A 24,061-nucleotide genomic window follows, 5' to 3' on the forward strand; every position below is an offset into this window, starting at 1 on the left:
GCCGGCTGTGTAAAGGTTACGAGATTCTACCGTGAAGTGGGACCCGTGTGTCAAAGTGTATATTATTATTAAGAAGAGGTGAACGTGAACGGTTAGAAATTATTTCAATAATTTAGAAAATGAGAATTTTCATGTAAATTAACATTTTATCAATTAGAATATTAAACCACATGTAAAAATTGGTCACAATTACACTTATAAAAATGATTTTCTAACACTCTTATTATCTTCTCACATACTCTTTTTTATTTCTAGTTATCAAATTAAATAAATAAAACAAAATTAACGCGCATTGTTAAACAAAACTACACGAGAGACTGAAAACATGTGTGTGTTAGTTTATCGTTTCTCACACACTTTTTATTTAGTTCAGAGTCACTTTTGACATCAGTGGTGGGGGTGGATGGTGCAGTCGACGTGATCGGTGTGGTTGGTGTGGCTTCTGTGGCTGATGAGGCTGGTGCGGATGGTGCTGCATCTACTCTGGTTGCAGATACATCTACCGTTGAATGTTGAGAAGTAGGTGGAAAAGGTGAGCCAAAAGGCCCTGATGCTGAAGCTGGTGGAAATGGAAAAGGTGACCCAGGAGAAAATCCAGCATTGTTGAACTGGCTATCTTGTGGATTCATTTGACCCATCAAAGTCTTAAAAGCCTGTTGCATTGCCTAGTTCTGAAAGAATATGGTTTATTGATCTAACTGTCTGAAGTTTAAAATTGGAATTTACACACCAAAGATATGAATCAAAGCTACATCACTTGTGAGAGTAATTACTAACTGTACTCTATTAGATTGAAAAACTTAAAAGAATACGTGCGGATAACAAGCTTTCCCTAACCCAGAACGAAAATTGGATCACAAATCTTATTTGCCTAATACTTGGTACGACAACTTGACTTTTGCAGCACAACACCTTAACTCAACAAACATAACAGATGTCATATGAAATCCCCTGCTAAACTGGATATATACCGTTGAAATTTCAAAGGATATTTATTATCTTACTTGAAAATGGTTTGAGTCTAACAAAGAGTATCTTGATATGCTACGACATGGCCATCTGTGAGGTTTTTCGACAGTCAAGTTAGTGAACAATTTTAGACTCAAGCATTGGGTAAGAGAATTCAAGTATAAAGATTGTGTTACTAGGGATTTTGCATGTTAGAGTCGCACGCCATGCTTCAACATGATATTTGGGGTGCTCGTGTGGACCAATTGTTATGCGGAGTGGGCATCTTGGAAAATGGTGCCCGAGGAGCTAAAGAAGTATATGGTGCAAGAGTTATCTGTAAGTTCGAATTAGTGAATTAATAATTGTTTATGTTAAATAGTATATTACAGTGATTACTAACTGTATATTTTTTGCATAAGAGATTAGGATATTGATGAAACCGACCCAAAGTTGTTACAATTCATCGATAACATCTTCAAGGGGCACTTTTGGGAGTGGAAGTATGACGTTGAGCGAGATGCAGAACTACAGTGAAATACTGAAGAATAGCGGAGTAAAAGTGTTATTATTTTGTTTTTCAATAGTTATGGACAAATTATAATTTTTTTAGGTAAATGTTTTTGTGGACGGTATTTTAAATATTTGTTTAATTTGCATTTGGATTTAAATTTGCATTTAATTGTTTATTTGGTTAATATAATTTGGTTTAAGTTTTTATTTGAATAAACTTTAAAGGTGTTTATACCATACTTAGGGCCTCCATATTTAGATCTCGTATAAATACTCGGAGGACTCAAATGTAATTATGTAATAAAGGTGGGGGCAAATATGTAATAAGTGAGGAGCCCTTATTCTATAAAAGGACCCATCATTCTCCTCATTAGAGGAGGCCAATTCTTAGGCCATACTCTCACCCTTTCAGAGCTCTCATCCTCACAGAGAAGCTCTCTCTATCCTCTTCAACATCTCAGAGAAATACACAATCAGTGTGGACGTAGCCTAAACATTGGGATGAACCACGATACCTTTTGTGTTATTTACTTTCTTGCAGATTCACGATCGGATTTACGTTGTTCCAAGACCCCTCCGGTTTTGTGCATCAACATTTGGCGCCGTTTGTGGGAAACGACAAGAAAAGCTATGTCGGTTCTCTTTCAATTTTTTCACCTCCACCGTGAATTTGCACAACCCAAGAACCCAAAACCTCACCTTTTGGCTTTTCTAGAAAACCTTCACTCAATTCTCTCTCTGTGTGTGGTACTTCCAGCTCCGGAGACATCATCATCGCCAACTGAGTCACGTTGTAGGAGCTTAAACAATCCAGTAGTAATGGGGATCATCGAAAGGATCAAGGAAATTAAGGTTGAAATGGCTCGGACTCAGAAAAATAAAGCCACAGAGTATCATCTTGGCCAGCTCAAGGCAAAGATTGCCAAGCTCAGGACTCAACTTTTGGGAGCTTCCAAAAGGGTCTAGCGGAGATGGAGATGGTTTCAATGGATGAGAGGCCCAAGATGGAGCTGATATCGATTCCGGCGACCCCACGTGGGGTGTCGACGCTGGAGATACATACCCCATCTGATCAGAGGTCCCCTCGTCTGCTGTCCAATGAGGCGAAGCCGTTCACGGCCTGGACTCCAACGTCATTCATCTCGTCGAGGTTCCTCAGCGCCATCGGGACGCCCATGAAGCTGGTGCTGGTCAACATGAAATGATACTTGGAGGAGGTGGGCCACCTCACCAAACTCAACATGTGGGACGCGTGGCTTCCCATCACCGAATCCCGCAATGGCAACGCTCGCTGCGTTGCGTTTCATAACCTCAATGCCGGTGTTGACTTCCAGGCCCTGGTGCTTCTCGTCGCCATCTTTTTTCTCGGTGGAAACCCAAGAACCAAACATTTTCTTAGCCCTCTGCCTCCAGATCAGGACCCCACCATCAAAATTCTGTTCGGAATCTTGGTTCGCAACGCAAAGAAAATTCTGAGGCTGTCTCTGGTGGAGTGTCTCTGGCCTGATCGATAGTCTGGATGGTGAAACCCTCATCGTCGACAATTGATTTCACCAGCCTCTGCAGCTCATTCTTCAACTCTGCCGCCTTGGCTACCGCTGTCGGATCACAGTCGAAAACCGTTCGTATTCACCTCCTCCACACTTACAGTCTTGCATGAGTTTTGCGATCTGAGAGAGTTGCTCGCATTTCATCTCTGAAGTCTCCTGCAATCTGAAGTCCGAAGTCTCCACTGATTTTGTTGGCAAAAACAGAAAGGGAAAAGAGACACTCCACATGATTTCCTTGTCTGCCATCTGCAAAAGGAAAAAGAAAAAGAAAAAGGGGCCTCAGGAGCATAGGAGAAACAAAAGCAGAAAAGAGAAAGTAAAAGCAAAAGAAAGCAGAAAAGGAAAAGCCGAAAAGAAGATGCTCCACTATTCTACTATTCCATTATCCCACATGATAACATGATTAAAGATAAGAAGATGCCCACCAAGGTTCCCCGTCTCCACTTTCTGTTGGACCAGAAGATGCCCATCAACATGCTGAAAACATGTAATTTATTTTTCTTATTTTTCGGAGACATATGTATAAACCCCATCAGAGGGTAATGAAAAAAAAAAAAAGGGCAAGCCCAAAATAATGGGCTGCAATACTATGTAGAGGGCGAAGACCCATATGCCCAAAAGAGTCAGGCCCTCTGTTATCACCAACCAGGTGATCAAAAGTACGTCCAGTACTACAAAAATTATTCGGCAACCTGCCGCTATTATCACCAACCAGGTGATCAAAAGTACGCCTAGTACTCCAAAATTATTCGGCACTCTGTCACTATTATCACCAACCAAGTGATCAAAAGTACATCTAGTACTACAAAAATTATTCAGTACCCTGCCGCTATTATCACCAACCAAGTGATCAAAAGTACGCCAAGTACTCCAAAATTATTTGGCAGCCTGCCGCTATTACCACCAACCAGGTGATTAAAAGTACGTCCAGTACTCCAAAATTATACATGAGCATTACTCATGTCAATCATACATAAACATTCATGAACATCATTCATGTCAACATTCATGAGCATCACTCATGTCAACGTTCATGAGCATCACTCATATAAATGTTCATGAGCATCACTCATGTCAATCAGCTTCAAAAGATTCATTTACAAAGCTCCAGCTTCAAAATCTTCATTTACAAATCTCCAGCTTCAAAAGCTTCACTTGCAAAGCTTCACCTACAAAGCTTCAGTGTAGGGTACATAAATACTGCCTACGAACAACCGCCACTTCGGCCCATACATGGATTCAATTTGAAGTCTCCAGCCAACAGACTCTATTGACCGAAGACTTGGGGGACTACATTATGTACCATATATTGGGCCTCATGAAAAATACTTGGGGGACTTAGCCCATTATTTATGTATTGAGGAGTGAGCCCTTATTCTATAAAAGGGACTCCCTCACTATCATTAGAGAGCACCCATTATTTATGTACTGAGGAGCGAGCTCTTATTTTATAAAAGGGACTCCCTCACCATCATTAGAGAGCATCGCCGCCTACTGAGCAACCGTCTCGCCGCGAGCATCACTCATAACCCATTATTCATGTACTGAGGAGCGAGCCTTTATATTATAAAAGGGACTCCCTCACCATCATTAGAGAGCATCGCCGCCTACTGAGCAACCACCTCATCGCGAGCATCAACTCTAGCCCATCATTCATGTATTGAGGAGCGAGCCCTTATTCTATAAAAGAGACTCCCTCATCTTCAACGCCACAAGCCGAGCCAACCAAGGCAACATAAGCCACAACAAGAGTAGTTTCGCAACATGTGCTACTTCGAGTTGAGCATCATTTCAAATTGGGCACCGCCTCATATCGAGTATCAGTTCTAGACGACATCTAGTTACTTCGGCCCACACACGGACTAAATTTCAAGTCTCTAGCCAAAAGACTCTCTTGACTGAAGACTTGGGGGACTACTGTTTATACCATACTTAGGGTCTCCGTATTTAGATCTCGTATAAATACTCGGAGGACTCAAATGTAATTATGTAATAAAGGTAGGGGCAAATATGTAATAAGTGGGGAGCCCTTATTCTATAAAAGGACACATCACTCTCCTCATTAGGGGAGGCCAATTCTTAGGCTATACCTTCACCCTCTCAGAGCTCTCATCCTCACAGAGAAGCTCTCTTTATCCTCTTCAACATCTCAGAGAAATACACAATCAGTGTGGACGTAACCCAAACATTGGGGTGGACCACGACATCTCTTTTGTTATTTACTTTCTTGCAGATTCACGGTCGGATTTACGTTGTTTCAAGACCCCTCCGGTTTTGTGCATAAACAAAAGGAATACGAATTAAAATTTAATAATAATTAAAAACTTGTGCGACGATTCGTCGTCACAAAAAGTTTATAGGGACGAAATTTGTGCGAGGAATGTGGTAATCGTTGCGCAAGATTTCGAAGAGAAAAACTTTGTGCGACGAATCCTTCGCCGCGCAAAGATCATCATGTTTATAAATAGATTGCTCAGCTACAAAGGCAGAAACTGTAGAAATTTACAATAGCAGCCTCTGCACCCTTCTCTCCCATCGCCTTCCTTCAATCCAGCGTCCCTCCCTCCTTTTCTCTTAATTTCATATTTCATCGTCTAATACTTCCTCCATCTCAATCTCCATATTCTCTTCGTATATCGATCGATTCCGGTGTATTAGGTAGATGATTTGATTTTGTATTTAAAAGTATCATTGTCAATTCATATTAACACCATTAATTTTGTTGTCTATATGGCTGTTGTATACGAGTAGGGATCGGTGGGGAAAGATTTTGGAGGTATTATTTTTATTTTTTCTAATAACATAAATAAATAAATAAAATTATATGTATATTACGTTGTCATTTTTAATTTATTTGTATGGAGATTGGGCCGGCATCAGTTTTATTACAAAAAGAAGGAAACTTGACTGCTGAGAAGGGGGATACAATTGTCCCACACCAGGTACAGATAGTCCTTTACATAAAGAAACTGCGCAACGAGGAATGTCCATTCGGGACCTCCGTTCAAATTTTTTCCATGAAATTGAATGGATTTTGAAGCATTTTCCTTCTGTTTTTTTTTTTCCACCCAGTTTGGGTCAATTGGAATGCAGATTGAGGATCTTTTGGTGTTGGGAAGTATTTCACGCTTTGATGGCTCTGTCTCACTGTCTGACTGTCTGAATTTTCATATTCCAGGTTTGCCTACTAACTGTTTGATAAAATGACTTTGTTACTGTGGCCCTTAAAAGATTGTTAAGCTTAAGCATATAGTTTTCTATGATCTCTGGACGATCCCTCTCTCTCTCTCTCTCTCTCTCTCTCTCTATGTATATATATATATATATATATATATATGTTGTGTTTATATGTTTGCGGGCGTGCGCACATTGTATTTGTATACCAGTTTCACTTGGTTGAAGCTCTTGAAAGACTCCATTTGGGTTTTTGCTTGTTTTAGTTCAATAACAAATCCAAGATATGTTTCTTTTAGTTTATATAACGTGGGTGTTAAAGTTTTGAACTTTCATTTTGGTTGTTCGAGGCATTTGTAAATCACAGTCGTAGTCATTTACGGTAGAAAATTTCTCCAAAGAAGATAATGTATGCATTGCGATTGCAGGTAATGTATGTCGTATACGAATCTCATTGACTTTCTAGTTCCAGATTTGCAAGTACATGAAACATTTACTTTAGAATCTCCCAGAAAACACTTTCATATATATATATATATATACACATATATATATATATATATATATATATATATATATTAACCAGACATTACTTATTTTTCCAAAATACATGATCATTTCTGTAATTCTTGATACTACAGTTATATAAACTCACCAATAACTTTGGCAGGATTTATTAGAAATGGTTTCGATAGATTGTCCACATTCCGTACCTAACACTTCCCCTCATATCCATTCATGAAATGATCACAGACCAGATCATTTCATTCTTTTACGATACTGTCACGGATAGCCTGAAACTTGGCAATAAGTTTGTCTTTAGACGGCCAATTATCTTTGATGATAGGAACATCTGCAAAAGTCGCCGCCCATGCTGATAACAATGGAAACTCTTCTTTGGTTACCACTTTCATTCCTGCTATGTCTTCAAACAAACTCTCATAGTATGCAAGCCATCCAAGTGCAATATCCACAATTCCAATTTTCTCTCCGCCAAAGAATTTCTTTCCCTTTAGCTCTTCTTCCAAGTACTTCAAGTTCTCCTTGGCTTTTACAATACCTTCCTCTTGCTCTTTCCCTTCCTTGGTAAAGGATTCCCAAATAGATGGCAAAACCTTCATAAAAAATCACAAACCAAACCGAATAATCAAATATCGAAACTAAATTATGATATGAACTACAATTTTCTTTTAATTTGCTTTAGGCATGAGCAAGTAGATTAAGGTCATATACATAATACACCACTGAACGAAAAAATGCAGCCAAATATCTGCAATTTACTGCGGAAATTTGCAAACTGATCCGACAGCGCATTTTCTTGCTATTTCAGGTAAATAATGATGGTTCAGTTCAGCTATCTGATGCACTTTCACTCGATGCGTATACTTATCGTGCAAGAAACTATCTGATTATGAAAGGCTAGTTCAGATTACCTTCTCATCGCCATATCTGGCCCAAAAGCGTGCAGTGGCTCGCTCAAGAGGATCTTCCGGCAGTAAGGGATTCTCCTTCCATGTTTCGTCGACATATTCAAGAATTATGAGTGACTCAACAACTGCATTTCCATTGTGCAGGAGCACTGGAATTTTCTTATGAATAGGGTTAGACTGAAGAAGTAAAGGGCTTTTGTTCGAAAGATCTTCGTAGATTGTTTCGTAAGGGATGCCTTTAAGTTGCAGCGCCCAAACGATTCTCAGGCCGAAAGGGCTTGACCATGTCCTAAGGAGTTTCACTTCTGCCATTTTTGCTGGTAGTTTGAGCTATCTTCTGCTAGGCAGGCCTTTTATGCTTAATTTTCAGTGTGGAATTTCGCATTGTCTCCCTAGACTTCATTGTATTTATTATTGAAGCCTTCTATATTGTAAAATTTGAATTGCTCCCCCGTATCTGATATATATCACTCGTTGCCACGTAATTTTACATGATTTTTCATTTTTAATTAATTTTCTCTAAAAAATCAAACTCTAGTTAGTTTAATGCTTAGAAATGATAAAACATGCTATTTCTGTGTCTGACACAATCTTTATTTTAGTTATTGAATTAAATAAATCAAACGGAAATAAAAAACAGACAAACAATACGGTTGCATAGGAGGGGGGAGAGAAAAAGTGTGGAAGTTGGAAAAATATGAGGGATAAAGTGAGTGGAGAGAAAAGGTAAAGGGTTTTTGTGTGAAATTAAATGATGATTGTGCTCTGTGATGTAACCAAAGGAGAGAAGGTTCTGTTGGTTTTCTTCCAAGTTTGGACGTTTGTTTTGGTCCAAGGTGCCGGCTGTGTAGAGATGCCCCTTGTTATGAGATTCTGTCGTGAAGTAGGCTTAAATGATTCTTTCTACTAAACTATTTTGTTGTGAGGCATCCGTGTGTCAAAAATGTATATTATTATTAAGGAGAGGGGAAGGGTTCGGAATTATTCCAATAATTTAGAAAATGAGAATTTTCGAACCTTAGACGCATGTGTGTAAACTAACATTTTATCCACTAGGACATTAGACCACGTGCAAAAATTGGCCACAATTACACTTACAAAAACGATTTTCTAACACTCTTATTATCTTCTCACATACTCTTTTTTATTTCTAGTTATTGAATTAAATAAATAAAACAAAATTAACAAGCATTGTTAAACAAAAATACACGAGAGACTGAAAAATATGTGTGTGTCAAAATACACGAGAGACTGAAAAATATGTGTGTCAGTTTAGAGTTTCTCACACTTACTAACCCCTCTAGTTTTTGGGCCATTGAGTGTGCCTTTTTAAAGGCCTACTAAACGAGCCGAAATACAGTCAAGTCTGTGAGCCCAAACCAACTTCATGGCCCAAATGTATGCGAACATCACACAGCTTCTCTTTACCGATCTGTGGTGAAGAAGATTAAAAAGAAACCCAAAAGAGATTCAGAGATGGCAGCCGTTCCTCCGTCGTCGTTTAAGTAAAATAAGTGCTCTCCCACGGCGGCGGGCCCCAAACTCAGTACTCTTTTATTGCTACCATTGTGTAGAACAAATTGAATATTTTTTTTTGAACAAATGATATTTTCTAAGGGGATGAGTTGAGCCTTACAATGTGTTAGCAATAATGTGGTTTAAATTCGCTTTTGGTGAGAATCGAACCTAAGATCTTTTACTAACAAGTGAAAAGAAATACCACTAGACCGTAGTACTAAGTTGCGCAGAACAAATTGATTTGGCTAAGGCAAGACTGGGAAAGCTGAATTCTTCTTGATATGACTTGGCTTGCGGAAAATAGGAAGTGCTATGAGGACCAACTGCCAAAGAGCTTGCAGAGTTTGGGGTTAAGGAAACGGCTTTGCTTCAGTCCATCCCTTTAAGGGGGCATTCCTCCCGGTACCGGATAAATCATGTATGCAAACTGTTTTCTTTGTGTGCTTTTCTTTTGTGCATCGGACTATGAATAGCGAGTCAAGAGAAATGACTCCGTCATAGTCCGACCTCACAAGGAAGGAGCCAAGTAGTGTCGATAAGAAAGTTTAGTATCAGTGACAAGGATGAACTAAAATGGTTAACTTCCAAAAGACAACTATTTGTATATGATTAAGTTCAAACACCATTCTCCTTGTACATTATTATGCAGCCACAATCATCCAACTGACGAGACTAATTTTTTTAACCCAAAACATATAATATAATCAAGAAGTCTTTTAAATAGACCATAGAAGGATTGAACTGAGAACAAACTTGCAGCTAATCGAACTCCTAGCCCGCTTATTGAAACAACAGAACAATAAGAGTCAGAAGGGATGCATAAACTGAATTGGGCAATCTCTGCACAACCTTTCCGACACCTGGTAAACCCTCGGTAGCCCTCTTTGTCGCTATTGCAACCACCGGTGCTGCAACCAGTTTGAGGATCAGTCCTTGACTGACAACAACCAATGTGTCCGCTGTCAACTGCTTGATGAACTTTGCAAACTCTTCGCTGTCAATCTCTTCATCAAGATTGAGATCGTTTTCCTGCAAATATTTGGGGTAAACATTATTAAACGAATTAAACGAGTTTCACTAAAGGCAAGTCGTTGATTCAACATTTTCTATAAGAGAATAATGAGCTCATATCCATATTCGAACGGTTTCTATAGGTTTTCTAAACGGGAAACCTTAGACAAATTCTCAACATGGATTCTTACCTACCAAACAGCAGCAACGATAGTATTTCTTTATATAACAAACAGCAGAAACTTGAACATACAAAGTCGACAAAGAGACATAAATGAAACTAAACTCACAAAATTTTATAACATCTGACCTGACATACAAGTCACAAACAACATATAGACATTCTCATCATCTCATGCCTTCAGGAAGATATCTCGATGGAAATTATACATAAAGTAGACTATAGACATTAGAATCAGATTATGAAAGAGGTGCCAGGTGAAGACTTTCTTCAGTGCCTCAGCCAATATCCCTACTGAAAAAAGATGATGAATTTTGCAGTCAAATGGACTTATCTTCAAAATTTCTAACATTTAAGTGCTTAAACAGAACAAAAGGGAACTTAGGTAATCAGAAGATGAAGAAACTTAAAAGTCTACATGGAGCAGAATAAATTGGTCATATATATAGAACCTCAAACAAACTGGTCACATCTTGCTAAACCAGAGTATATAAAGGACAAAGAGTAGCTTCTCTCTAACCACAGCAACTTAAACGTGTTTCAGTTCATTTTCCATGCATATGAGAAAGAGTATGGTTTATTGATCTAACTGTCTGAAGTTTAAAATTGGAATTTACACACCAAAGATATGAATCAAAGCTACATCACTTGTGAGAGTAATTACTAACTGTACTCTATTAGATTGAAAAACTTAAAGGAATACGTGTGGATAACAAGCTTTCCCTAACCCATAACGAAAATTGGATCACAAATCTTATTTGCCTAATACTTGGTACGACAACTTGACTTTTGCAGCACAACACCTTAACTCAACAAAGATAACAGATGTCATATGAAATCCCCTGCTAAACTGGATATATACCGTTGAAATTTCAAAAGATATTATCTTACTTGAAAATGGTTTGAGTCTAACAAATTTCATTTCAACCGTTTGATTGAATCCAACAAAAAAAATCCTTGTATTAGAAAACTGATCGTGATTCTAATTCATCCTCATGTCTTATTAAACAACTAGAGTACCTTCATCATAGCTCTGACAGTATCTTTGGAGGGTGGATCAAAATGCGGGCCGGGTAAATGCTTATTGATATCACTAGAACAGGAAGATTAAAAAACAATCAGCTAAAATTAGCAGCATGATTTGTCAATCAGTTAAAAAAAAAGGGAATACGTTTAGCACGAAAGCTCCTCACTTGTACACAAGTAGTACACCGATGTACAGATCCTCAAAATTCAAGTTAGCCCTTTCTCTCTCATTTTTAAAATGATCAAACACCTTATCTGTAATCCTGCTTATTTGCTTTCGCCTCCATTGCTTACCTGCAATCTGGAAAATTATCAGACACCTTATAAACATACATGTAATTAACGGTTATGTTTCATCTCTAGTAATTTAACATAACATGTCAGATTGTCTGTGCCGGTGAATATTTACAATTTACTTATAGATGTTACGAGTGTGGAAAGATGGAGAAGCCATTGAAACTAAAACCCAACAGAAAACAGGTAAAATTCAGAACTGGAAAGAAAACAACATTAATGATGTCGAAGGAATAGAGAGGACCTTGTAACCTATCGAGGACCTGTCCAATGGCTCAGTAGTGGGCTCAGTACAGAGGTTTTTGCGAGTTGGATTTGATGATAAATTAAGAATAAGAGAGTAAGAGAAGGGAGGATTGAAGCATTCTATTGACTTTGTCAGGCAGCGTAATCATTAAGACACGATCCACTGTATTTGAGACACTTAGACTTAATTAGTAAATTTGTGAACACATTTTTTACTCAAGGGATTATGTGAAAGAGAATTAAAACTTGAAGGGTAGTTAATGTAATGTTTCAAACATGAGGGGTTTTGTGAAAACTCAATAAACCTCAGGGGGTGTTAGTGTAATTAAAAGTCTCTTGACTATTTCCACGTCAGACTTTTATAATAAATCTTTTACATGTCAGCAATTTTTATTTGGTATTTAAAAATAGTATCTATTTATTCTCTACTTTATAGCCTTGGCTGTTGGAAAATTATTTTTTGATAAGCTTTTTTAAATTTTGAATGACTTATTCCTAGCTAATCAACAAGATTATCTCATTCAATTTTATTTTTTTTAAAACAAGATTATTCATTCCCCATTTTATTGTTCATGGAACATGTATCAAGTTTGTACCCACAACTCGCTATCTCATGACTTATGAACCCATATATATTAATAGTGGTACATTGTTTTTTAAGTTGCTGCTATTTATAAAATCATACTTATATGGAGACATTCTTTTTTTGTTGAATTGAGAATGTATCCATATTTGGGAGCAGCCTCTCCATAAATGGGGTAAGGCTAGCCGACATTCACCTCTCCCATACCCTGCGTAAAGCGGGAGCCTTGTGCACTGGGTACGACCTTTTGAGAATGTATCCATATAAAGTTTATTCGAAGAACTTTACCATGTTACTAAGCATAATATCTATTACTATTATTATTATTATTAACATAATTAATTTTACTATTATTATTATTGTTTTGTGTGTGTCACACAATAAATAAATACTTATACTTTTTAACATATATACTCGCATACACATTGGCAAGTTGAAAATGTTCCTTCACAAACATTAAAATGTTAAGGGCACTAAACTCAAAATCCAGTATTTAAAAAAAAAGATCCATAAACTGTAGCATGAAAGGACGCACCTTTAATCTTGTAGCCACCTGCCATCAAAATTAACTTGTCAAACACGCAACAAAGGTGAAATGGTCTAATAAAAGTTCATTTTATCAAACAAAGAGCAAGCAACAATCCATGTTCTCACCAATGAAAATAGTGCTGAAAGCCCAATGCCAGCACTAATCCAAAACAGAAGCAACCCTCTAGAACATAATAGGTAAATAAAGGTGTAAAAATGAAATGGTTATGAACGTTTGGGCACAAGGACTACAGAAAAAGCAACCCCAAAAACTCATAAAATATACGATTAGTTATAAAATAAATAAAAACAGAGAAAGTGAAGAAAACAAATCATTACACATTTGAGGGTGGGGGAGGTATTGAGATTTGTGGGTTGACACCAATTGAAGAAGTTTTCTGGGTACTCGAAGAAGAAATGCTCGCAAAACGTTCCACTTCTAACTTTGCTACAATAGTATCAGAAAAATAACCCATGTCAGTACAACTATATTGAAAACTTGCACAACCAGGAGATCATATGAAATACGGCATCATAGAATCAGCAAGATACATTAGCACTTCTGATGAAAAATAAAACAATATCCTTTAAACCAAGCTTTTTTTTTTTTCCCACCTTCGAGCTATCATTATAGTCTTATTGATACACAATGTAGGGTAAGTAAGTGTTCAATAAGGGCTACAAGCACTTTTGAGCTTTGACTATGTTTGAAACGGTCAACAGTGCTTCTTCACAAAACGCTTTCAAGTGCATTTTCAGGAATCAACTGGATATTTATTAAATTCTGACATGCTTCTAATAGAAGCACTTATGGTCAGAAGTGTTTTGTTTTTTTTACAAAAGCACTCCTAACCCCAACTCTTGTCTCCAAAAGTGCTCAATTCCTAAAGTTGTAATCCTATTATAACTACTTTGAGTTCACACAGAAAGCCAACTAGCATCTCTTCTCCATATGCATGCGTCTGTGTGCAGCATTACAGACTGGATGTGAAGGTTATCTTTTCCCAAATACAGCCACTTTCTACAAACCAACTCATCCGCTCTCTCCAACCCGCTACAAGTAGAAATTTCAGTGGAACTATGCATGGTATTGAAGACCTTTCAAAACCCAATTCATTAAAGCTTGAAAAGTATAGAAAATTCAAACTTTAAAAAGTCATAGTCATGCACTTAAAACCCAAAAAAACCAATTCAAGCAACATATTTCATGTCCTCGAAACCGTATGCATCAATTCAGACTCACAATTCAACATAGAACCCTAACAAGTAAATAAATTTCTATATTTCGAAAAATAAAAATGCGAACCCCTGTGTTTTCTGCACTAAATTTTGCAAGAAGAATCTAAAAATTTTCTTACTTGAGACAGTCAACAGTAAATTGAATCAGTAAAATTAGAACCTGGGAGGCGAGTGGCAGGGAAGCGACCATTGGCTCTGGAATTTTGGTGATTTTTGGAGTTTCTGAGATTGGCGGAGCATCGAAAGAGAGGGAAACGATTGAATGAGGGAGCGATAATTCTCGGTTGATTTGAAGGGAGGAGCGGCAGCGAGCGAGGAAGAGACAGAGAAGTCATGATTTGCTACGAGAAAATCAAGCAAAAAGGGCACTGCAATTGTGTTGTTGAATGTCTGCAAAACCTTTTTTATTTTTATTATTATTATTTTTTTTGTAAAAGTGCTTTTAATAATAAAAAAAAACGAGTGTATGAGTATTTGGTAAATTTTTATATAAATTACTTTAAATATGTTAAATGATTAAAAATGAGTATTTAATATGATATAATAAGACTTTTTTTATTAACAACCCACATACGTTGAATACACCCCACATTCAAATTTGATATTAAATGACTTATATACCCTACTATATGCAATGCCAATTTCAACCCTATTAGGTTAGAATAAAAAATAACAAATTTCTAAATAAACCTCCAATCGCTTTTAACGTATTATTTATCTACTTTTTTGTCTTCCCAACAAATGCAAGCAAAATGATAAAACTGTCGGCTTAGAACTTGAATGGAGTGCGAAGAAATTAACGATATTTCTTTATATATGTCGTCTCACGACATAACCCCAATTAAAAGAAATGATAATAGTAATAAAATGGCTAAACACAATCTCTGTTCTGCAATTCAACACCAATAAATAAATATGTTTTCTTTTCATACATCTGAAAATGCAATGAAACTACATCAACATTCAGCTACGTTTTTGCCAATCTGGGCAAAGTCCTAGTACCATTCACATTACAAGAGACCTTCTGATTGTTCTCATTTCCCTTGCTGCTTTTATCTTCGAATTTTTGTCATTAAACCTCAACGTATTACCTCGTTTGCCACCTTTAACAGAGTCTCAGCAGCCTCATCTTCCTCCAATCTTGATTGTGACTGAGTATTATAAGATGTGAAGAATGTGGGGTATATAGAAAATGTGGGGTGTATATAGAAAATGTAAGATGTATGTTGAGAATGGGGTGGGAGGGTAATATGGGGAAGTAAATGGGGTGTATTAAGATAAATTTTAATTGAAAAAGTAAATAGAGGTGTATTAAGTATGTGAGGTTCATTCAACAATACGTGGAGTGTAAATATAATAATCCTATAATAATTATGAAAGATAATAATGTAAGGGCAAAATTGTAATTTTGTAAAATATGTGGGGGTATACTTGCTATTTTAAAATTTCATTAAATAAGCATTGATTATTATGCTTTGAAAAATAAAAAAAAAACTTTTTTAGAAGTATAGTAGACTCTGTTTCTGCTTTTCTATGTTTTTCTACTGTAATTAACAACGATTTTTTTAATAAAAACATTTTTTTTTTGTTTTACCAAATACATTTAATGTTTTAGATTATTTTAATAAGCTTTATTTTATTTTATTTTTAAACCCCACATTCTCAAACCAACCCTAAGCCCGCTCCCCTCCCTCTCCGTCATAGTCCGACATTACGAGGAAGGAGTCAAGGAGTGTTGTTAAGAAAATTTAATGGCAGTGACAATGATGAACTAAAATAGTTAACTTCCAAAAGACAACTATTTGTATATGATAAGTTCAAGCACCATTCTCCTTGTACGTTATTATGCAGCCACAATTACCCAACTGACGAGGCTAACTTTATAACCCAAAAGCGTAACCTTTTAAAAACTGGTTTGGAATTGCGGTGCTTTAGAAAAAAATAGCTCAAATATGGTACATCAAATGTGTTTGATAAAATAAAAAAGAAAGTGTTTTTTTTTATTTTTAAAATTGATGTTATTGTTAGTAGAAAAACATAGAAAAACAGAAATATGTTTTACCAGGCTTCTTAAAAAAGTGCATGTGTGAACAATCCTCATTTAATGAAATTTTCAAATAACAAATATATCATCGCATATATTACAAAAATACAACCTTTGCCCATACATCTATCATATTACATTTAACACCATATTATTTTTAATCATTTACCAAACACTAAACAATTTTATTTTAGATCTGTTTATTCTCACATTATAGTATGAAACAATTTTTTTTTTTTTAAAAAGCACAGCAATATCAAAGTAGACCTAAATAGACCATAGAAAGATTGAACTGAGAACAAACTTGCGGCTAACCGAACTCCTGGTGCGCTTGTTGAAGCAGCACAACAGTAAGAGTCACAAGGGATGCATAAACTGAATCGGGTAACCTTTGCACGACCTTTCCGATCCCCGGTACACCCTCGGTAACCCTCTTTGTCGCCATTGCAACCGCCGGTGCTGCAACCAGTGTGAGGATCAGTTGATCGAGAACAACCAAATTGTCCGCTGTCAAGTGCTCGATGAACTTTGCAAACTCTTCGCGGTCAATTTCTCCATCAAGATTTAAATCGCTTTCCTGCAAGTATTAAGGGTAAACATTATTAAACGAATCAAACGAGTTTCACTGAAGGCAAACGATTGATTCAACATTTTTCTAGAAGCGAATAACGTGCTCATATCCTAACGGTTCCTATAGGTTTTCTGAACGGGACACCACAGACGGATTCTCAACAAGGATTCTTACCTACCAAACAGCTGCAACAACAGTATTTCTGTGTATAACAAACAGCAGAAACTTGAACATAGGTAAGCAGAAGACGAAGAAACTTAAAAGTCTACACGGAGCAGAATAAATTGGTCATGTATATAGAACCTCAAACAAACTGGTCACATCTTGCTAAACCAGACTACATAAAGGACAAAGACTTGCTTCTCTCTGACCACAGCATCTTAAACGTGTTTCAGTTCATTTTCCATGCATAAGAGAGAGAGAGAGAGAGAGAGAGAGTAGGTTTATTGATCTGTCTGCAATTTAAAATTGAAATTTACACACCAAAAATACGAATCAAAACTACGTTGCTTGTGAGAGTAATTACTAACTGTATTAGATTGATGTGCGGATAACGAGCTTTCCCTAATGCAAAACAAAAATTGGATCACAAATCTTATTTGCCTAATACGTGGTACGACAACTTGACTTTTGCAGCACAACACCTTAACTCAACAAGCATAACAGATGTTATATGAAATCCCCTGCTAAATTGCATATATACTGTTGAAATTTCGTAAGACATTATCTTGCTTGTAAATGGTTTGAGTCTAACAAATTTCATTTCAACCGTTTGATTGTATCCAACAAAAAAAATTCCAGTATTTGAAAACTGATCCTGATTCTAGTTCATCCTCATGTCTTTTTAAACAACTAGAGTACCTTCATCATTTCTCTGACATGATCTTTCGAGGGTGGATCAAAATGCTGGCCGGATAAATGCTTATTGATATCACTAGAACAGGAAGATTAAACAACAATCAGCTAAAATTAGCAGCATGATTTGTCAATCAGTTAAAAAAATGGGAATACGTTTAGCATGAAAAGCTCCTCACTTGTACACAAGTAGTACACCGATGTACAGATCGTTGATTTTCAAGTTATCCGTTCTTCTATCATTTCTAAATTGTTCAAACAACTTCTCTGAAATCCTTTTTATTTGCTTTCGCCTCCATTGCTTACCTGCAATCCAGAAACTTACCAGATACCTTATAAACATATATGTAATTACCGGTTGCTTCATGTCCGGTAATGTAACATAACATGTCAGACTAAAGCCCAACAGAAAACAGGGAAAATTCAGAACTGGGAAGAAAACAACATTAACGATGTCGAAGGATTATAGAGATACCTTGTAACCTGTCGAGGACTTGTCCCATGGCGCAGTAGTGAGCTACAGAGCTTTTTGCGAGTTGGGTTGGATGATAAGTTAAGAATAAGAGTAAGAGGAGGGACGATCTTTGGTATTATAGCATTCTATTCACATTGTCAGGCAGCGTAATCATTAAGACACGATCCACTGTATTTAACGAGAAATTTTAAGTGTTCTGGCACTGGAGCTAGGGGATATTCTTTATCTGTGGAAATTTAACACTTAAATTTAGTTGATTGAAAATAAAGTAAAAAAGCTACCTGTAAGTGATAGGTTCGATTCTCGTCTAAGGCAAATTTGAACCACATTATTGCTTGCCCATTGTGAGGCTTTGCTAACTCCCCATTCCCTAGTGTAGGTAAATATCTTTTGTACAAAAGAAAAAGGTAAAGAATATCTAAGTGTTTGATTTCCACTGGTGGCAACACCACTGGCACTACTAAAAATTTATCTTATTAAGACAATTAGACTTATTAACGCTCAAAATTATAAGGTTAACAAACTTAATTAAATGACTTTAGATGGGCTGAAATTAAATGGACTCAAAGATGTAAGTTTCTAAGGTTAAAAAACTTGATTAAATGACTTTAGATGGGTTTATGAGATGGGTTGCAATTAAATGGACTCAAAGATGTAATTGGTTCACTCCTCAAAATTGGGCTACATTCACAGTATTGATCTCAGTATGGTGATTTGCGGCTAAATAGCTCTCTACTAATACATTCACTCTATACTCTTTGATTCATCCGACCCCAACCTTCCCATTTATATAGGCCTCTACCCTTTTGTATAGGCCTCGCCCTCTTAAGGCCTCCCAAACCGACATTTAATGTGCCCACCACTTATAATAGTTTATTGACAACTTTTCTCCTATTCGGCTAGGCCTTCGTCAGCGAAGTGATGTTCTAGCATTCAAATAACACGTCTTTTAAGTCCTAGGTAGCTCGAGCATCCCGCTCGAAACTTGGTCTGTCTCACCTTACAGGGCACTGCCCTAACTGCCCTTATGTCCCATCCCAGGTTTTTGTTGTTGTCTGCAAGTTGTGAATGGTCTGAGTTGCACTTGAGTAGTTCTGCTTTTGGAGACTTGTCACTCCCCGATCCCAACATACGTCGAGAATTGACACGTGACAAGGAAAATAACGTTCGTTGAATACGGTATAAATTATAAAATAAAATACTAGCACTCCAAATCTCTAATAACTGTACCGCTACCCCACCTACGAACCTCTCGAAGCTACTTAGACTTGTTACCTGTAAGATCAGTGCGTACACCATCGAAATGGTGCACCGGGCAAACAACAATCTGGATATGCTACGAAGCTTGTGTGAGCGATAAATAATACAAGTATATGATACTAATAATAAAACCAACCATCATTCACAATTATAAACTTTGAATACAAATCATTTATAAGAAATCGCTACCAAACCTTGCAACCTCCGAAGGGGTCACACATACATCCAACGAGTTTTCTAAATCAAAACGCAAGGTTCTCAAAGCCACATTCATAGATATTTTCAAAACTAGATTTAGAGAGACGTCATTCGGTCGAAGCCTACGCAATAACCAAATAGGAAGGAGCCCCCCAAAACGGATCAACCAAGCAAAGCCACCCCTAAGAAAGTAAACAAATAGGTAGTGACTCCCCAATGCGGATTAACCAAGTAGAGTCACTCCTATAACTATTGGAAGGTGATTACCCAATGCAGATTAACCAAGCATGATCACCTTTAAATGTGTATGGCCATACCTAGGCTATAAGGATCGCCAAACGCAGATTAACCAAGTGCGATCCATAAATAGTATGGTCCCCTAACGCGGATAAACCAAGCAGGACCATCCTGGATCATTGCTACGTGGTGCAGACTTATTGTCACCTAACCCCATGACACTAGGGTAATGGTCCTTCACAATCCATCATTTTTATCATCCATCACATATATATCCCAAAACACAATCCATCATTTTTATCAACCATCACATATATATCCCAAAACACAATCCACGCATATATATCCCAAAACACAATCCATCACAGTTCAAATATCCAAGTCACCTAATGTTTCAAAAGTAGATTGACTGCAACTTTTATCAACCATCACATATATATCCCAAAACACAATCCATCATAGTTCAAATATCCAAGTCACCTAATGTTTCAAAAGTAGATCGACTGCAACTTACTAGTAACAATTATTTAGTGTCAGAACTATTTTAAGAATCTATAGTGTAACCACAAAGTTTATTAGCAAAAAGATTTCAAAGCAATAGCCATAACACATAGATTAGAATCACTCACCTGAGATCCACACTAACGCACTCAAACACGAGAGTCAAGGCATCACGTTCTATCACCGCCTAACAAGGTACAAACCACATTTAGATTTCCTTCGATAATTCACATACTTAAAACTCTTATATATTTCCCACAACAACATTTAATGAGGAATCGAACTGTCATTCTAAGGTAGGGTCCATGATCTTACGTCACTTATTCCGTAATATCCAATCACTAGATTTTCACTTGTAAGTCCCTAAGGTCCTTAAACATTATCTACCATAGCATACTAAAAGTGGTGTCAATTCAATGGTAAGATCATCAATCGCTAGAATAATCAAGTGGCGGAGCTTATCGATAAAATACTCAACCAACAACATTTTTATAAATCGAATGTCACACACCGGAAAATTTGACTTTCTCCAAAAATTCTTAAATTTTACAGGAATAAAGATTTCAACAAGTAGAGTAAACTTTATACATGTGGCTGAGTCCAATTTGGCCAAGAAGGCCCTCAAATTGGCTCGCACCCAACGAAACCTTAAGGTGGGTGTCATTCAATTCGGCTTCCTTGGTATTCCAACGCCCCAACCACTAGTTGGGTCTTGTTCTTGGGTCCAAGGGAAGTTGATTAAAGGTGATGGTGAATGGTGATACTTTCTGGAATGACAATTCGTTGTCGAGAACCCCTGGTTCTCCTATGGAGTTCTACATGAAATAGACCTCAAAAACCCTTGATTTTTGATAGAGAGGGAATGAGGAATGTAGTTGAGCAAGTTGCAGGTGAAGGAGGTAGGAAAATCAATTGGGAAATAGAGGTAATGGCCTGAAATTGGCCGGTTTGAATTTTTTGGCTGTGGACCTCACGTTTTCACGAATTAGGGGGGGGAAAGAAAGTGGCCTTTTCTTTCTTTCCAAATGGGTCATTTAATACCCCTTTTACAAAAATTGGACAGGTTCCCTCATTTCTATTTTTTTTCTACTAACTTAACTTAACCTTTAACCCATGCTTCCCACAATCTATAGTTCACAACTTCAAACGTCCGTAACTATACCGTTATAGTTCGGACTCGCAAACGGCTTTCACCTATGCGTTTGGGGGTTCGAGATCTATTTAAAAACACAAGTTGTAACTTCAAAATATCAACGAAAGATAAAGATTGATTATGAAATTTCCAACTCGATAACTAAACAATTACTAAACTTAAAATGAATGGAATTAAAATTAACTAATAAAGTTAACATAAGTGCGAAATACGAGTTTTAAAATACGAGATACGTAATAATTGGTGAAATTCTGGGGATGGAATTTCACAAGACTTATGCCGAAAAGTTGACAGTTTTGCCCATGTGTTCTACGCGGTCGATTAGTCTTTCTTTTGTCTTAGTCGATCAAATCAATCGGGTCGGCCCTCTTTGAACTCTCTGGGCCTTGGACTTCTTGGCCTTTGCTTGTGCTTACAAGGGTGGGCCTAAATGGGCCCGATGTTAACAATACCGTGGCAAGTGCCAAGTCCAATAAAAATAAATATACTACTTGTACCACACTTCACAAATCCCGAAACTACCGAGTACCAGTCAACTTATCCTTTAGGAACCTACTGAAGGATTCGTGTCGAGGCACCATTGCCAAAGCACAAGAGTTTATCATCAACCAGGAGGCCAATCACAATGCAAATAAAGCTCCTAGAGTCCCACATCAATCGCTGATGAAAACGTGTGACTTTCCTCAACTGTAAAAGGAGACCATTCGCATACAATTAGTCCATAATGTCATTATTGTACTTAATTCGTAATCAGAATTCACTATGCTTATACCTTTGTATCATGTGTACTCTACATTATCAATCAGAACTCTTTTACCCTTGTGAACGTAGCCTAACTTAGGGTGGTTCTCAAGTATATTTTGTGTTTACTTCCCTATCTCTATCTCTTTACATATTACCCTCATTAACGACTAGGGTAACCTTCAAGAACAATATTATTACCCTCATTAACTTCCCTATCTCATTCTTGATCTAATATTGTTCTTGGAGGATTGCATTCCTGATTGTTATCTTGAAGAGCTTTTCATATTGTTCTTTAGCTGATTTATAAGAACAACAAAATAGTAACCAGGAATGAGATCATCCAAGAACAATATGAGAAGCTCTTCAAGATGCTCCACGAAGATAAATAGACTCAGTCTTACAAGCCCATTGTCCCCGTGACTATGAATTATCACATGGATACCCACTTAGACAAACTTTTATTTGTCTTCAACATGATGTTCCTAATGAGGAATGACCTTCTCACCAAAATGTTGATCAACACGAGACTTCTCTTAACCTAATTGCTTCAATATGAAGTAGGAGAAGCGGAGAGAGACATCTTCTTGTAGAGGGAATGGAATGATCAAAAGCCATCTACTGTGAATGTTAGGAATTCTTGAGGCAGCGTCGAGAAAAATCATCCACATAGACTCAAAGATAATGCCCCAAAGGTTAGAAAGAGCATAGGAATTTGTGATCTGATCCAAACAACTAGTGTTAAACTCGAAAAGAATTTGGAGAGACTTCAACAAGATTAGTCTCAAACAATGTATTAAAAGGTGAAAGTGTGGGCGAGGCGTTCAATGGATAGCCCTGCCTAGGCATGTGGCATGAGGCATAAGGCGAAGCTTCATGGGACCACATTTTTTTTAATATATATGTTTTATATATTATACATATAATTGTATAAAAATAATACTTTGTAAAACAAACATCCATTATCAATTTATCATTCAAATTCATTGTCATTCAAAAGATAATATCATCTAAATTCACAATTCAAAGGTAATATCATCCAAATTCATACAAACAAAGAAATCATTCATCCAAATCCTCTTTATTGCCAAGTCTAGATGAACTTGTAGGGTATGTCATCAATTCATTAAATGAATCTTCCGAATCATTACCCCAAATTTCTTAGACTTGGGGTTTATTCATTAACCCATTTTCTTTTGAAAGTAATAGGACCTCTAGGTTGAGTAGGCTTGCGAGGAGGAGTAGGAGGAGGCTCACGACTAGGAGGAGGAGAAGGCTCTCTAGGCTCTCGAATGTTTGGGCCACCTTCATAAACCGGGAGTGGCACATTCCTTACGACCTCAACACTGTACAATGACTCATCCTCGAGCCATGTAGGATATTTGGGAAGAACATGATCTTCTATCTCCGTTATCCATTTATCATTAGAGGCAATTTCTTCCACAACAATGGGATCACACTTCTTCCTCCTTTTAAGACTTCTCTTTTGCAAAGCCAAATTGTACTTCACATAGGCTATATCATAAGCCTTTTGTGTTCAAGCCTATTCCTCATTTTTATATGAATCTACAAATTAATAAATCAAATAAATGTAAAAATTAATTCTATTTTTAAGTCTAATCATCTTAAGCGGAAATGACACATAAAATACTAATAATATATTTACTTACAATTTGAAATGTGCTCAAATTCCTCTCATATTCCGATTGTACTACAAGGCAAAGAACTCGGATAGAAAACTTCACTAACTCGGGTGTTTTAGTCCCAAAATGCTTCCACAAATCC

The 24,061-nt window shown here is 37.0% G+C and overlaps 4 protein-coding genes and 1 long non-coding RNA gene across 7 annotated transcripts in view; 1 reads left to right on the forward strand and 4 right to left on the reverse strand.

The window, feature by feature from the left end:
* LOC114821493 (protein TIC 40, chloroplastic-like) overlaps positions 1 to 14,626 on the reverse strand; it is a 33,253-nt gene extending 18,627 nt beyond the window's left edge. Inside the window, exons 1-3 of the mRNA XM_070817669.1 lie at positions 14,402 to 14,626; positions 13,342 to 13,450; positions 13,129 to 13,186 (exon numbers count right to left, since the gene is read on the reverse strand). Coding sequence (XP_070673770.1) covers positions 13,129 to 13,186; positions 13,342 to 13,450; positions 14,402 to 14,576 — 342 coding nt within the window. The 5' untranslated portion in view covers positions 14,577 to 14,626. The remainder of the gene's footprint in view (positions 1 to 13,128; positions 13,187 to 13,341; positions 13,451 to 14,401) is intronic.
* On the forward strand, positions 5,503 to 8,100 carry LOC114821500 (uncharacterized). Of its 2 annotated transcripts, none has more exons than XR_003768839.2 (3): positions 5,503 to 5,787; positions 6,084 to 6,189; positions 7,516 to 8,100. It is a non-coding gene; the product is annotated as an uncharacterized lncRNA (long non-coding RNA). The 2 variants fall into 2 exon arrangements; XR_011578402.1 differs by lacking the exon at positions 5,503 to 5,787 and adding an exon at positions 5,826 to 5,953 and having other exon boundaries at positions 7,516 to 7,653.
* On the reverse strand, positions 6,827 to 7,927 carry LOC103409906 (probable glutathione S-transferase). Its single transcript, XM_029093803.2, has 2 exons — positions 7,619 to 7,927; positions 6,827 to 7,300 (listed from the first exon to the last, which is right to left on the reverse strand). The coding sequence occupies exons 1-2, from the start codon at positions 7,925 to 7,927 to the stop codon at positions 6,950 to 6,952; spliced, it is 660 nt and encodes a 219-aa protein (XP_028949636.1). The 3' UTR covers positions 6,827 to 6,949.
* On the reverse strand, positions 9,711 to 11,802 carry LOC139193877 (uncharacterized). Its single transcript, XM_070817680.1, has 3 exons — positions 11,519 to 11,802; positions 11,346 to 11,418; positions 9,711 to 10,162 (listed from the first exon to the last, which is right to left on the reverse strand). The coding sequence occupies exons 1-3, from the start codon at positions 11,680 to 11,682 to the stop codon at positions 9,914 to 9,916; spliced, it is 486 nt and encodes a 161-aa protein (XP_070673781.1). The 5' UTR covers positions 11,683 to 11,802; the 3' UTR covers positions 9,711 to 9,913.
* Positions 14,627 to 16,325: 1,699 nt separating the features above from the next.
* LOC103407344 (uncharacterized) lies at positions 16,326 to 18,356 on the reverse strand. Of its 2 annotated transcripts, XM_008346279.3 has the most exons (4): positions 18,187 to 18,356; positions 17,891 to 18,017; positions 17,718 to 17,790; positions 16,326 to 16,862 (listed from the first exon to the last, which is right to left on the reverse strand). In XM_008346279.3, the coding sequence occupies exons 1-4, from the start codon at positions 18,212 to 18,214 to the stop codon at positions 16,596 to 16,598; spliced, it is 495 nt and encodes a 164-aa protein (XP_008344501.2). In that variant the 5' UTR covers positions 18,215 to 18,356; the 3' UTR covers positions 16,326 to 16,595. The 2 variants fall into 2 exon arrangements, with proteins under 2 accessions (XP_008344501.2, XP_070673787.1); XM_070817686.1 differs by lacking the exon at positions 18,187 to 18,356 and having other exon boundaries at positions 17,891 to 18,157.
* Positions 18,357 to 24,061: the final 5,705 nt, after the last annotated feature.

The sequence above is a fragment of the Malus domestica genome, chromosome 02 (assembly GCF_042453785.1).
Source record: "Malus domestica chromosome 02, GDT2T_hap1".
Lineage (NCBI taxonomy): Eukaryota > Viridiplantae > Streptophyta > Magnoliopsida > Rosales > Rosaceae > Malus > Malus domestica.

What these genes read in the sequence shown, in the direction of transcription:
- LOC103409906 (XM_029093803.2), bottom strand. Translation starts at nt 7,927, where the DNA reads ATGGCAGAAGTGAAACTCCTTAGGACATGGTCAAGCCCTTTCGGCCTG. An exon ending in CCAGATATGGCGATGAGAAG is followed by an intron (nt 7,301 to 7,618) that starts GTAATCTGAACT and finishes TTTTTTATGAAG; the next exon opens with GTTTTGCCATCTATTTGGGA.
- LOC139193877 (XM_070817680.1), bottom strand. Translation starts at nt 11,682, where the DNA reads ATGTTTATAAGGTGTCTGATAATTTTCCAGATTGCAGGTAAGCAATGG. An exon ending in GGTGTACTACTTGTGTACAA is followed by an intron (nt 11,419 to 11,518) that starts GTGAGGAGCTTT and finishes TTCCTGTTCTAG; the next exon opens with TGATATCAATAAGCATTTAC. An exon ending in CTGTCAGAGCTATGATGAAG is followed by an intron (nt 10,163 to 11,345) that starts GTACTCTAGTTG and finishes AAATATTTGCAG; the next exon opens with GAAAACGATCTCAATCTTGA.
- LOC103407344 (XM_070817686.1), bottom strand. Translation starts at nt 18,078, where the DNA reads ATGAAGCAACCGGTAATTACATATATGTTTATAAGGTATCTGGTAAGT. An exon ending in GGTGTACTACTTGTGTACAA is followed by an intron (nt 17,791 to 17,890) that starts GTGAGGAGCTTT and finishes TTCCTGTTCTAG; the next exon opens with TGATATCAATAAGCATTTAT. An exon ending in ATGTCAGAGAAATGATGAAG is followed by an intron (nt 16,863 to 17,717) that starts GTACTCTAGTTG and finishes TAATACTTGCAG; the next exon opens with GAAAGCGATTTAAATCTTGA.